The 14,350-nt window shown below is 43.1% G+C and overlaps 1 protein-coding gene across 7 annotated transcripts in view; it reads right to left on the bottom strand.

The window, feature by feature from the left end:
- The window catches only part of CCDC148 (coiled-coil domain containing 148), a 61,835-nt gene that overhangs the window by 10,151 nt on the left and 37,334 nt on the right, over positions 1-14,350 (bottom strand). For all 7 annotated transcript variants that reach the window (XR_005602379.1, XR_005602381.1, XR_005602382.1 and 4 more), the window contains 2 exons: positions 5,946-6,086; positions 2,985-3,103 (listed from right to left, as the gene is read on the bottom strand). Coding sequence is in view for 3 of the 7 variants with exons in the window: in XM_039555338.1 (XP_039411272.1) it covers positions 2,985-3,103; positions 5,946-6,086 (260 nt within the window). In the remaining 4 variants the exon portion in view is untranslated. The remainder of the gene's footprint in view (positions 1-2,984; positions 3,104-5,945; positions 6,087-14,350) is intronic.

The following is a 14,350-nucleotide window of genomic DNA, read 5'->3' as shown; positions in this document are numbered from 1 at the left end:
TTTTTTTTTTTTTTTTTTTTGCAAAATGACAAAAATTATGTTATACTGAAACCCTTTCACTCTGCTTGAGCTGACTGTTGTGATACATGTTTTAAAATACTCCAGAGTTATCAAACATGAAATTCAATACTGTGGAAGCTTCTGCGCAAAGCCAAGAAGGAAGACTGGGGGGCACTGGGCCAGGCCTAACTTCAAACACTTTGTCTCGCCCATGGCAGTTTTCCTGCACAGGGGAATACAAAGCAGTGCTAAACTGAAGCATTTTGTGGCCTTTCCATACCCAGTTTGAACAGTCCAGGTGATCCTGACTGATTGCCAAAAAGCAGCCAGGGAGAGGGGGGTGGAGCCGGGGCACGGTGCCGCAGCGATCGCTGCTCCTGCGGAGGGTCACGTTTTCATGGCTGTGTTATCATCCCCCACAGGCTGGAGAGAGCATGGCCAGGATTAACAAAGATGAAGTGTCATTGTCAGCAGGCAATGGCACAGCTATGAAATCCACACCCAGGGAAGGCAGACACCCTTGGAAATACATACTCAACTGCACATCATGTTCCTAAGTTGGAACGCCCTTACAATACTTTTTTATACTTGGCTTCCAAATGTTTACTCAAGCTTTGATTTCACCTTGTTCACATCTATATAAAGCTGTTCATTCTCTTTCACTCTTTTACACTTAGCAACATTTTAGCTACTATTTCTTCTAAGTAAGGTTAATTTTATAGAAAACCTCAAAATCAAAATGTCTTAATACTCAATTTTGCTTTTAAGCTCCACAGTAAGTAACAATTTTAATAAATCACCAGGTGATAAATGAGCATAACTGATCAGTTTCAGTAAAGGTACCTTTTGTAGCATTGCAGGTACACGTTTGTGTAATTTTTGATAAGCATATTTTCATTAAAACTCTGCTTTCAGACACTGTCTCATAAATATTCCATAGGAAATAATGAACTACTATGTCTGGAGAGACCAGGAGACTTTCAGGGGAGCATGTGAGAGCCCTGAGGTGGGATGAGAGAGGTGAGCCTGCACAGAGCTGCTGTGAGGGCTCGGGGGAGTTGCACTGGTGAACAGAACCCCATGGCAAACAGTTGCCATCGCTCTGTTCCTGGGGGTCAACCATATCAAATTCTGGCACAGAGCAAACCTTGCTTTCCCTTGGAATCCAGGGCCAGGCTGGCAGCAGTTCAGGTGCTGGGGTAGAACACGTGCAGGTGATTCCCACTCACTGCCTCCCTGGAGTGCAGGGCTGTGCTAACCCATTTCCCATAGGTAGTCAGTGCAAATATTTGCACAATTCCATGCCAATTTTATTTTCACCCTGCAAGAGTAATGCCATATCTATTGCTTTTGGGGGTAACATTCTTTTAGAATATGTGATGTATTTTCAAATCATTTCCTGCCTCAGGGACCTGACAGAGAGCCTGACTAAAACTCACTGCACAAATGAAAAAGGAGAAGTGGACTGGTAACAACAAACACTTGCGTTTTTGGATGCTAATTTTTGAAGCACAGTAAGAGTTAAATGCAGTTGGTAGTTGTTGATACCACATTAAAAGAGAGCTTATAATTTAGTGTTCTAAAGACACAGACACATAGAATGAAGACATTCAGAATATCTGAGTGTGTGATCCTGTGCACATATAAAGCAGGGACTGCAGCAGATGTACCTCCTTCCCAAAAGGCCCTGAAAATGTCTTGGATCAGAACTGTGGTAACCAGCCTGTGCCATGTTTCATGAGTGTTCTGCAAAGACTCAGATGCAGTTTCTGTGCTCTGACAGGTGGAACATGCCAGGACACTGTTAGTTTTGCAGTGCTGCACTGGGACATGACAATGCCACGTGTATACCCGAGCCTGTACAGTCAGTGTTTCACTTTGTACAGTAGGTCAGCTCTGAGTAACAGGATGCTGAGCATTTACTGACTTCTCATTGGCAATAGCCTGAAGGGGTGATTATTTCCTCCCTGCATTCCTCAACAAACTGTGCCATTTCCTTATAGTTTATTCTGCAATGTTTATTAACATAAGAAGAAGATTCCCAGCAGAATGGCAGAGTGCAGTACACAGGTTTAAAGAAAAGTCAGTTTTTCCTGATCAGTTCTACTGAAAATTCAGTAATTCAAATACATGTGTTCCTTCTCCTATGAGCTAAAACCACTGCAGGCATGTTTAAGGGAAGATAGATATATCTGTAGCATAATGACATAGACATTCAAAGTAAGTTGTCGGCAAGGTGTCCTAACAAAAATAATACTCGAGTAGTGTTTCCCACAGAATGCTTAATACCAAGTTTAATATTCTAATGCCAATGACACATTAATCCTATTTTAATTGCATTTCTGGTCCACACAATTTGATGGTTTCCTCTATGTAAAAAGAGTCACCCTATGCTTTGAGAGCAGCTATTAGCAGACTACGTGCAGGGGTTTTATGTTCTTCTGACAGAGGGATTCCTCTATGAAATCCCGTATTTCTTCAACAGGCCATGAAAGGCCATATTGTGCAACAAAGACTTGGCAATTCAAGCCTGAGCAGGCTTAAGTCCTAAATCCCATCAAACAGGTGAAGAGCATCTACAACTAGATGAGCAATTTAGGACTCTCTAAGATAACAATAAATATCTTTGAGTCTGTTAAGTGCTTTCACTTGCCCCTCAAACAAACCAAACCTGATTATAAAACATTTTGCAAAGTGAAATATAGAAGGTCTTATTACTCAGCTACAATTTATGACAGTTTAGTGCTTACAATGGTCTGAAATTTTGATGGATGTGAATTAATTCAAACTGAAATAAATTGCATCTAGGATACAATCACCTAGGATGCAACCTTACTATATAGTTTGAAGCATTTGCCAAACAGGATGGAAAAAAAATACTTATCCTCAATTTATTCTAAATAAGAAAGTCAGGAGATCAAAGCAAATTAGATTATAAGAAGCTCCTATTGATACCATAGGTATTCACATTTAATTTCTTTTACCTTTCTCTGTCTTTGGCTGCTTGTTCAGCCATTAATTTTCTCAATTCCTCCAGATGTTGTAGATCTCTCTCCTCCTGTTCTTGCCACTTGAGCTCTTTCTCAGCCCAGTATTTTTTCAGCTAGAGTTTGAACAAATACAGCAAACAAATTAACACTCATTCCAAAGCCCAGGCAGTGAGAACAAAGCAAGTAAGAAAAGCATTAAGTTAGAGATTCCAATTTTGATCCTTTTAGAATAAAATTTCTATTTTAGACCACTACAAGCTAACAGAATATTTGCTAGGAGAGCAAGAGGGTGTGGAGCCCCCACAACAAAAGTAGTAAAATCAGACTGTGAACATGGAATTTGAATATATTTTTCCACCACAATCTGAAGACTACCACTTCCATTTGTTCCTTGCTTTCCTACTCTGCCATCAAACCTTTCAACTGTGCTGCTCAGAAGAGTGAATGTTCCTCGAGTTGAACTATCCTGGGTCATCTCAAAGGGCTGGATCCAGCCCAGCCCAGCTCATTGTGCTGAGGTGCAGAGTCTGCTGAAGAAGCACAGGAGTGTTCCTCACAGAAGTACAAAGATTTTCCAAAGCTGAGTGAGAAAGAAAGACCTCAAGGAAGACCGAAACCTGAGCAGGAAAGCTTATCTGGAAAGATGAGAGGTTTGGGATGCAGAAGGAGGAATAGTCAAGTAAATATTGCTGAAGTGAAACTCTGAATTCTTCATATGAATGAATTCTACAGGATCCTGTTCCATAAACTAGGACAGTTCTTCAGAAACAACTGGTGAAATTTATAGCAAGCTTGTAATTCCTATCTTGCAGTGACATATGTTGCAAAACACAGAATCATTCACATTGGAAAAGATCTTCAAGTCCAACCAATAACCCAGCACTGCCAATAGAATATCTAGTATCTTCCCAGTATCCTATCTGACCCTGACCACTGTCAGTGGGAAATCATTCCCCTTTTTCCTGGTACTCCAGTCTCCATCCCTTTCCCAAGTCCCTCTCCAGCCCTCCTGGAGCCCCTTTAGGCACTGGAAGGGGCTCTGAGCTCTCCCTGGAGCCTTCCCTACTCCAGGTGAACACCCCCAGCTTTCCCAGCCTGGCTCCAGAGGGGCTCCAGCCCTGGCAGCAGCTCTGTGGCCTCCTCTGGACTCTCTCCAGCAGCTCCATGTCCTGCTGTTGGCCCCAGGGCTGGAGGAGCTCTGCAGGTGGGGTCTCACCTGAGCACAGGGGCAGAGGGGCCCCCCCATCCCTGCTGCCCACGCTGGGGATCAGCCCAGGGCACAGGGGGTTCTGGGTGCCAGTGGCCGGGGCACACACAGCTTCTCACCCACCAGCACCTCCAGTTCCTTCTCCCCAAGGCTGCTCCCCGTCCCATCCCTTCTCCACCCAGTCTGTGCTTGTGCCTGGGACTGCCCCAACCCATGTGCAGCACATTGCACAGAATGTTTGACTTTGTGCAGAGAAACCTTTCACAATTGTGATTCACACCTAAAATAGGTCTTCCAATCAGTGCTTATGTTTCAGGAGTCCCAACCTTTAAGCCAATCATTTCTGTATACAGGGCATTTTTAACATGTGAAGGTCAGGAAACAAGGGTGGCTATAACCGTATTTCTTAGAATACTTTTATTTCATGTTTGGAATCCTTAAATTTATGAAATAAAACTTTCTCTTTGCAATTATTCCCCTTTTGTATTCCCTTTGCCTGAAGTCTTTCTTATAAACTCTAATTAGAGACCAGCGGATATTTTTGAAATTCCGTATTTAAGTACACAGGAAAATTTCTGATCTACAATCTAAGAGAGCAACTGTAGTATTGGTATTTAGAATTAATGGCATTTTACCTATTCCCAGGTTTGGAATTGCTGGGCATACCTTACCTAGGTTACAGTAGGTAGTGTGGTCATTCCTTTTACACTACTCGTGGGTATTTTAAATATTCTGCTTGCTTTCCCCAGAAAAGCAGCTGCAGTATAAGGTTAGCAGCCCTTTTAAGGATCTAGGATGTAAAATACTCCAATGAAACATATGACTGCTGACCCCAAACAGCTGCTATTCCATCTGTGCATAGGCAGAGGACTGCTCTATATAGGCATTACACACAGCAAGAGAGAAGTTTGCACAACCAGAATATTTACAGATAAAATGAATATTGGTGGTGGTTGGGTCAGCACTGCCTCCCTAAGCCTCTTCTTTGCCTGTGGTTTCAGAGCCACCTGCCACTACAAACGTTGTGTGTACAAAGGCAAATACACAGAACAAGCTGGACAAAAAAGAGAAGCAGCAGCAAAGCTACTCATGACCTGAGCAGCAAACCCTCACTACATGTCCCTCTCTGTGCCACTGGACTCAGAGGCAAAATCTCAGTGAAACAACCACATGGATTTTTGCCACATCACTTAAGTAAAAAGGCCAACACAAATACTTGTGACACAGCTTGATTTTCTAAAGCATTACATTCACAACAGTGCATTTCTGAGTTTCTATTAAGTTGCATCCAAGCCATTTCCCAAGGAGTCAGCACACAAGTACTGAGAATACTGTCCCCCAGAAGTGTCCCCACAGCCCCGTGCTATCCTGCAGGCACTGTGCTATCAGGCTCCTCTGCTGCATTGCAGCACACAGCTGCAGCACTGGGAGCTTCCTGAGGCTGCCATGCTGCTCAAAGGCACAGACCTGTGGAGTCAAACCCAGCCGTGCCTCTGTGCTCATTCTGTGACATACAGACACAGTGACTTGCTGAGGCTTTTTTTTTTTAAGAAATGCAATAGAGTAACACAACTGGTGTGTCAGAGCAGGCAGCTTTAGAGCTAAAATGGACAGGAGCAAAACCATTTGCCCATCTCTACATCAGTGCATAATACTTTACAAGAATACATGTGCTATGACATCAGTTATAGATTTAGAAGCAATGGTACACATGAATATATGCAAAAATGTATAAAAGTTTCTCATACTTTCTCTTTATCCTGAGCTCTACGAACGGTTTCCTGTTCTCTCTGTAGCCTTTCTCTCTCATCTTCCTTTTTTTTTCTTCTGGCAGCTACAGCAGCTTCTAGTTTAGCAGCTTCTTCCTGCTGTGCTTTCCACTGTAGAACCTGGAAGAAACAGTTGAAGAGACAGTCCTGCAGCAGACTGTGTAACACTGATCCTGCCAAGATGAGACTGGGAAGGAAAGTCGTGTAATCTGCTTACAAAGTATGATTTATAATCTTATCAACAACACAATCGTTTAGCAAGCACCATCTTTCTGCATGTTCATGTGCAGTTCCCAACTGATGGCATAATACGCAATAAAATCACATATGAAAAGGTTTTAGGCAAAATTGCTAAAACCATCTTAGAAATTCACATCTCCCTTCGGCACGTAGAACCTATGAAGGGATGGAGACCAAGAGTCACAGAGCAGAGTCCATTCGCAGCCTTTAGCACAGGCAGCTCTGGAACAGCACCGTGCTTCCAACCAGGGCTCACTCCAGTGACGGCGACTTCACCTTCTGTCAGCTTACAGATGGTGCAGCCCAGTCCAGGACCCCAGCCCCTGCTCAGACCCTGTGGGGGTCCTGCATGCCTGACATCCCACTCCTCTGTGGGAAGAGAGGCAGCAGCTGCCTGGCAGAGCAGGACAGGCTCCCGCTCCCCCACACCCCTTGCTGCAGGGCCTGCCACACTTCCTAACGAAAATTCTTGGGAGTGGGATGGACCAGCCAGCCCAGCGTGCCAAAAATCCATTCCTGACACGATCCTGACTGTGTTGGTTAAAGAAGACAACTTGTCCCTGTACCTGGCCATGGGCAGTGACTCATCTCCGGCGTCCCCAGCCAGCGTGGGCCCCAATTTACCTCTGTGCTGTCAAAAGCAGTTGTGTGCTCATCTGTTTCACGCTGGTTTCAACAGGATTAATGATGTCTCCTTTTTGTTGGCCTGCCAGCTCTTTTTGTAATGGTTTTGTCAAGCACTAACAGAACTCTGCATTCTTCTAAGGAACAAGCATTGCAGCCATTTTTCAGCTGGCTTTCTAGTGCTTTAATACAAAGATATGAAAATGCTTATTGTTTTTCCACCTCTACTGCATTTCACTGGCTGTGTGTGCAGATTATTAACTCCTCTGGTTTGTGCTTATAAAAGATGTTCTGTTTAGAAATCCAGCACTCCCCATGGTCCAAGGTTCTCAGAGAGCTGCATCTCTGAACGATGCCGTGCTTGCCCTGCTTCTTGCTAAAATAACAATTATACTTTGTTCTTTGCAATACTTTGAACAATGTTGTGACTTCTCATGGAATGCAGGCAAAGTAATAACATGAAAATAACCTGAAAATGCAGAGGGTGCAAAGAGGACAGAGCCAGGCTCTTCCAGATGTGCCCAGTGACAGGAGGGGAAACAACAGGCACAGACTGAAACACCTGAAATTCCAATCCATTCATCACTTCCCTACTGAGAGGCTGGATGAACACTAGAACATGTTGGCCAGGGAGGCTGTGGAGCTGTTTAAACCTGGATTCAACATGGTCCTGGGTCACCAGCTGTACCTGACCCTGCTTGGGCAGGGGGTGACCTCGGGGTCTGGAGAGGTACCTTCAGCCTCATCTGCAACACCCGAATTAAGCTTCCCACACACTTGAAACTTGTAACACCAGGGCTGTCTGAATTGAAAGCTTCATGTAGCAATTTTGCCAGCAGCCTGCTCACGCAGTTTAAGACTCTAAAATAAAATGCTACATTGTTTCAGTTACCCTTCACTTGCCACGCTAATGAACTCAAAGACAAATGCTTTGAAAATGAGTTAGAAGGACATGCAATCCTTTCTACCTTTCTTTTGAAACAGACCAAAGCAAAACCATATATAGAAAGATTTAAATCCAATAACAAGCAAACACTGAATGAAATCTGCTAAAAGCATACTCAGATTGGAGCTGGGATAAGCTGCAGGAGCATTTGAAGGAGCTTTACACTTCTGTAATAACATCACAGATTTTCTCAACTGATATGAGGTAACAGTCAGATTATGTAACAAAAAAATTGCTTTTTTTAAGGTTGGATTTTCCTACATCCTGCTTCTCCTTTCAAATGCTCTCCAGTACTGAGGTTGATGCCGTCAGGCGCAGTTCATGGTGCAGCTACAGTTCCCTCCATGTCTGAGAACTCTCCTGATCCTCTAGTGGTCTTCTCTGGGTATTAATTTAGCTGTTAACCAGGGACTTGTTTGGTCGTTTGATTGCAGTCATTAGTATGGCGAGGCCATTAAATTGGTCTCAACAAAAGTTGCATTCCCCTGATACTTCAGGGGAACCACTGCCTGGAAATGGCCGTGGAGAACGGACCGAACCCGGCAGGGAGTCTGGGATGGTGACAACTGAGTGAAGGAAGCAAACCACACTGAAGCAGTGAGCAGATACAGACACTAATCTGTCCTGAAATCATCTCAAGCCCCCTTATTAATCCATTCTTATTAGCAGCAGTTTGCATGGCATATGTGACATCCCAGCCTTGTGACATGCCACGATCACCTTCTCTGGTTGTTTCCATGTAGCTCTTCTGTTACAGCCTTTTGATCCAAGTCAGAAATCAATATTGGGGCACAATCTAGGTTTTTCACAGGTTATGTACAAACAAATTAGCATAACCAAGCATCAAATTCAGAACTTCACTCAGCTGACAAAGCATTAATCACAGAACAGTGTTCCCCAGACAGAAGTGATAGGCCAATAACTCGGTGTGTATCTCCACTCCTACAATGCTCCCTACTCTGCCCTAAATCACTACTAACACACACATTTACTCAGGGGGTAGAACATGCTTTCCATTTTTTAAATTTCAATTTTTAATCTACTTTTTCATTTTTTAGTTAGGATTTTAAATGTATGAGCCCAATGCCAATCAGGAAAATGGGTAACAAGGCTACCAGAGGAGAGTTTTACTGTACCATACTTGTTCACAATACCCAGTTATTATTTTCTGTATCCAGCATATGAAATTAGTTTAGATTATCCCTGCTCCCTCCCACGTTTGTCTAATCCATGCCTTTTCATTAGGGCAAAAGAAGAATAATTTTCTTTAAAAACAATTTATAGTTGTGACAAAAAAAGGAAATAATTGCAACAACAAAAGCAAACAAAATACCCAAAAATAAAACAAAGAAAGGAACATTGGTAAAAGCCAGAAAAGCAATGCTTGCAAAATATGTACAAAATGTGATTGCGATTCTGTAGGCTGGCCTTATGCCATAGCTTTTCCCACAAGAACAGTTGAAATCATATAGGATAAAATGTTCTTAACAGAGCAGAGGTAGAGTGAAGTGTAAGAAGTAACAAAAATTAGACATTAACCAGGTGATTCAAATACCAGTATGTTTCCCTTTTTAAACAACATTTAAACATTAAAATCCTCTGTGCTAGAGAGCAGTTCTAGTCTCACAGCCTCAACTCCCTGTGGGCCAAGCAGGGGAACACCTCCTGATATCTACATCCACAGGAAGTGGCAGGAGAGACTCCCAAACCAGTCCTGTCCATGTGGTCAAAGGTTAAAAAATGAGGAGCTGGACTAGCACTCGTGGTGCCAAAGGACAGAGTGGACAGCCCTCGTTTCCCGGCACTGCGCGGTCCCGCACGCGGCACAGGCGGAGCCGCTCGTGCCCGAGAGCCTCTGGCACTGCTGCCAAGCGCTGCTGGGCAGGCAGGGCACGGAGCAGAAGCGCTGAGGAATCTCTGCAGAGTGCACTTCCTGGCTTTTAGCGTTCTGCTGTTCAAAAGTGACCACCTGATGCTGAATTGCCAGCATTCCTACAATTGAAGCATGCCAAGAAAGCCTGCTGCATTCATCAGGCTTTTATTTCCAGAGGCAGGATAGTACAGGTCTGGAGAACAAAAAACCTCCCAAACAATAATTCTGCTTCACTACAGCAGCAATCTGGGACCACAGACTGCACAAAAAAAATTAACGTGGTCTTGATTGCATTCTTCCATTCCTACGAGTTCAAAAATCAGAAGGGTATATTTTACTGTGCCAACAGTAAATGTTTTATTTAATTATTAAAAAAAATCCTAGTAGTTAAACTAATATTGAAAATACACTGAAACCTGGCTCCCCCATTGCCTGTTCCACAAAACAGTTTTCATTTTAGCAGTACAAGCACTGCCAACATTAAGTTCTGAAAGTTTTTAATTACAATTGGCATTTCAAGTACATTTCACAGTTAATGTATTATTAGAGGAGGTTTTGTCAAGTAAATTATTAAATTGCTGTGCTGAACAGAATGCATACACACCCTTTTTCAGTTCATTATTTCAATATTGCATATTAAATAATATAAAGTACACTACAAACTAATTAAAATAATAAATTAGTTCTTTCACTCTAACATCTGAATAGTAATAATGCATTGATCATTCACTTAATGCTTTTAAAGACAGAACAATTTTTGAGAGTCTTTCCTTGGGAACTCCCATTAAATTAGCACATGGTAACACAGCACCATGTAAGGTTTTCTCCTCAAGCAGCAATGACTTATTTATTATAAACAAACCTTGAAGCTGCCTATGGTGACACAAGAGGTGGCATCAAGCTCCTTAGCTGGGTACACCGGAGCACAGGGCAGGTGCCTGGAGTGAGGAGGGTCTGCACGCCAAAGGTCGAGCAGGGAGCAACATCAGCCTTTGGAAACGGAAGAAAATGTGCACTAGGAACCAACAGGACGTAAAATCCTGGGAGGAACAGTGCCACAAATGACTACCCAGAGCTCAGATCACTGTGTGCCACACAGACACGCTAAGCTTCTAGAATCCAAATTCTAAGCAAAAATTCCAAATAATTGCGCGATAAAGCCAGTACTGTTTGTCATAACTGGAGGCATAAAAGGAAAATCCTCTGAGATCCCCACTCTGATGTTTTCTAGCTCGCTTTTTCAACCTTATAAAATGACACAATCTAAATACCCTTCTAGAATCTCCCAGAGTTTTATTAATCTCTGAAACACATCTGCTCATCTTTCCTTATTTTTCTTATGGTTTGCAAGTTGCTTTTTCTTCTTCAGACTGTTCACAACTGATTCTAAGAATCCCTGGGAAAAAAAAATAGCAGGTCTCTTCAAGAAAAATAACTTCACAAGTGAAGATTCTACATGGCAAAAGAAGAACTACAAAATTTGGCCAGCCATGAAACCCCACGTCAGAACAGAACCAGCCTGTTCATGGTGGGGTCACAGGAGCACAACAACTGCAGGTCAGGGCTGCATGGTCACAAACAGCAAAATTGGATTACGAGACAACAAGAGATTCAAACACTATTAAGGAATTCAGCATTTTAAAAATCCCATGCATAAAAAACCACCACACAATGTGTCTCCCCACGTTTGTCCCACAGGCTGTTGTACAAGGCAGGTGGGAAATCCCAGTGAGCAAGAGTCATGAAGCACCATTTCACGTTTCACAGTGGGGCAGCACAGGCTACCTGAGCTCAGTGTTAGATTGTGCATCTCATCTGCACCAAAAATCGGTACAAGTACCAATGAAATTGCTATTGGGCGGCAAAGCTCCCTGTCAGGCTACTGAAGGTACCCTTGGACCACAGAACAAGTCCAGCAGCTTTTTGGTCAGTCCAGACAGAGCCCAAGCAGTCACTGAGAACCATGAAATAAGCTCTGGGAAGGATGAGCTCCGCGTTGCACGAGACACAGCATCAGCTGCCCTCCCACAGCACTCTTCAGTCATCTCAGACTTTCCTACAGCTGCTTACATTGTGCTCACATGGAGCACAATGGAGAGAGAGAGAGAGAAAGCTGGGAACCAGTAGAGTCCAAAACTACATTGAGAAACCTGCATGCTCAGATAACCACAGTGATCTGCTGCCCAAACCAGCTCTAACCCTCTCCCCTCCTTCCCAGCCTCCCTGCATCATCACCATCTCCTCTGCTCAGGGTCTTGCTGAATATAGAATGAGAGTTATCCCACTTATGGCAAGTCAGAGATACCTCTTGATTCTTCCAGATGGAAGCCACACGGCACAGAGGGGGAAAAAAGGTCTCTCAATTGCAAATTTGGATTTAAAACCACGTCAACTATGACATTTTTCCTTCACATTTTTAAAATAAGGGCTGCAGCCTCAGAACAAGTTGGTGACTAAAGGAATTCTGTTTATAGAGAAAAGGCCCTTTTAGAGCTATGCCTTTCTAGCCTGTTCTGAAAAACAGAAAAAAGCAAAGCAGATGTAAAACGTGATTAAGTGATAAGAAGTTATGTGCTAAAGAAATAACAGGATTGCAACACCAGCCCTTCAGTAAGGATATTGCTTTCAGTTCAGTTCCTAACGGACACATCATCTAACAAGGAAGATGATTTTTTTTAATTTGGCAAGCTTTTTATTTCCCCACACAAGGCCATAGCTTTCTATCTCCCCTAGAACTGGCCAAACTGAGATCACTACAAGATTAACATGCAAAACTCATTAAAAGGTGACGTTCATTGCCAGCAGTGTGGTCTCTTCACTTGCAAGATAGCTCAGTCATTCATACTTCAGATGAAAGCAGCACATGCTGATCTGTGTCTCCTGCCTGAGCAACTCCCTGCCATTCTAGGGTACACAAAAAAAAGAAAATCTTTTTAAGAAACGAGGAGGGAAATGTAGAAGAAAAAAAAGGTAAAGACCCAGTTTTCCATAGAAGAGTAAGGATTCACTCAATTTCTCTCAAGAGTAATAGAAGCACATAAATTCCACTTGGGTTAATGAGATAATAAATCCCTTGAATTTAAGTATTTTACAAATTAAACAGGACTATAGAAGTCTGTGTCACAAAGCTAACCATTTTTTCTAAGTCACTAACTGCATGGAAATGTCTATTCAATGACTACTAAAAAGTCGTGCATTTCTTTTGGAAAAAAAAGAGATTTTTTCAAACATACTTGCATTTATCCACAGTTTCTCAATACAAACTCTAGTTCAACTACTCAAATTCTTCACTGCCTGCCAGGATGAGAGAGAAGGTAAGGGATGGATGCTGTACCCATTCACATCTGCAGGACAGAGATGCTGCAGCTGGTCCTGGACAAAGCACGACCCTGCCAGGATCCGCACAGCCCCAACAGTCGCAGGCAGCAATGCTGGATACACATACAGGGTTTGGGCATGCACGGAAAATACGGGATTTGTGAGCCACTGGACCTGCTGGTAGCAGATGCTGGTGCAGGAGCTCCAGCAGCTGTAGACACGCAGCATTCCCAGCACAGGCACCGGCGAGGTTCTGCGCTGCGCAAGGGGCGCCTCGCAGATTTCTACATCTCCAGGTAGTCACTTGCTTGCCAAGATGTTAGAAGTCACAAGCAAACTGTGCCCCAACAAAGCTGACATTGCCAAGGAAACCGGGATGTATAGGAGACCTGCTACTGTGATGTGTAATTGTACCAACTGATAATAATAAAAAAAGACTTGCACTATTCAAAGCCACCACACACTGACATAAAATATTAACAGTGTTATTCCTGGACATACAATAAGAATAGGAAGTATATGTATGTATTCCTAAATGGAAAGCTAATGAGATGGGTGCCTCAGGGTGTGAATACTAGAGCTTATAGAAAGGAAAAAATTAAAGTGTATATTAAGAACAGTTCCCTGGAGCCTGAAATATTACAGGACAGGGAGAGTTTGCCCAAACAATATGAAAAAGCCATCAATTTTTAAATTTAGAGAGTGCTTTTTTATGAGCATGGTATGTACCATTTTTCTTTTCTCAGGTGTCAGTAACCTCCGAACTGCCACAAAGGTTTTAAATAGCCAATATGTCAGGGACTGCAGAAGGAGGTGGGAGAAGTTCAGATTTGCACAGGGGCTCCATATTGCATATCCCCATCAAGCAGCACCACTCAGCAAGAACCATTTCTGTTCACATGTTTTTTTCAGAAGCTGATGGCAGAGGCCCAGAGATGTCCTGCTGCCTGTGCTCTGTGGTTCAACGCATAAAATTCTGGGGTCCATTATATTCACAGCATTCAAAACCCATGTGAACACCTAGTAGTAAATAGAAACCCCCAACCTCCCCATGACAGGGGCTATAGGGCAGCAACTACTCAAACAGCTGGTCAGCAGAGAGAAGGATGCTGCCTCTCCCTGGGAACACAACTGAGCTCTCCTGTCCCAGCAGAGAACTAGTCTGTGTTACTGGACAGAGTCCTGAGACCACACAGCCACGTGTGAAGTTCTGACACTGCAGATATCAACATCCTCATGTTGTCAACAACAACCTAGTGTGGTATTAACAGGTGGTGGTCTGAAGTCTCCAGTAACTTTCAGCTCTATCTGACCCAAAATACACAATATGTCAATACTGTGCTGACCCCAGACTATTAAATCTAAGTTTAGTACATTTGGATT

This window comes from Corvus cornix, chromosome 7 (genome assembly GCF_000738735.6).
Source record: "Corvus cornix cornix isolate S_Up_H32 chromosome 7, ASM73873v5, whole genome shotgun sequence".
In the NCBI taxonomy this organism is placed as follows: Eukaryota; Metazoa; Chordata; class Aves; order Passeriformes; family Corvidae; genus Corvus; species Corvus cornix.
The sequence above is the reverse complement of the archived record's forward strand: the minus strand, read 5'-3'. Positions and strand labels throughout refer to the sequence as shown.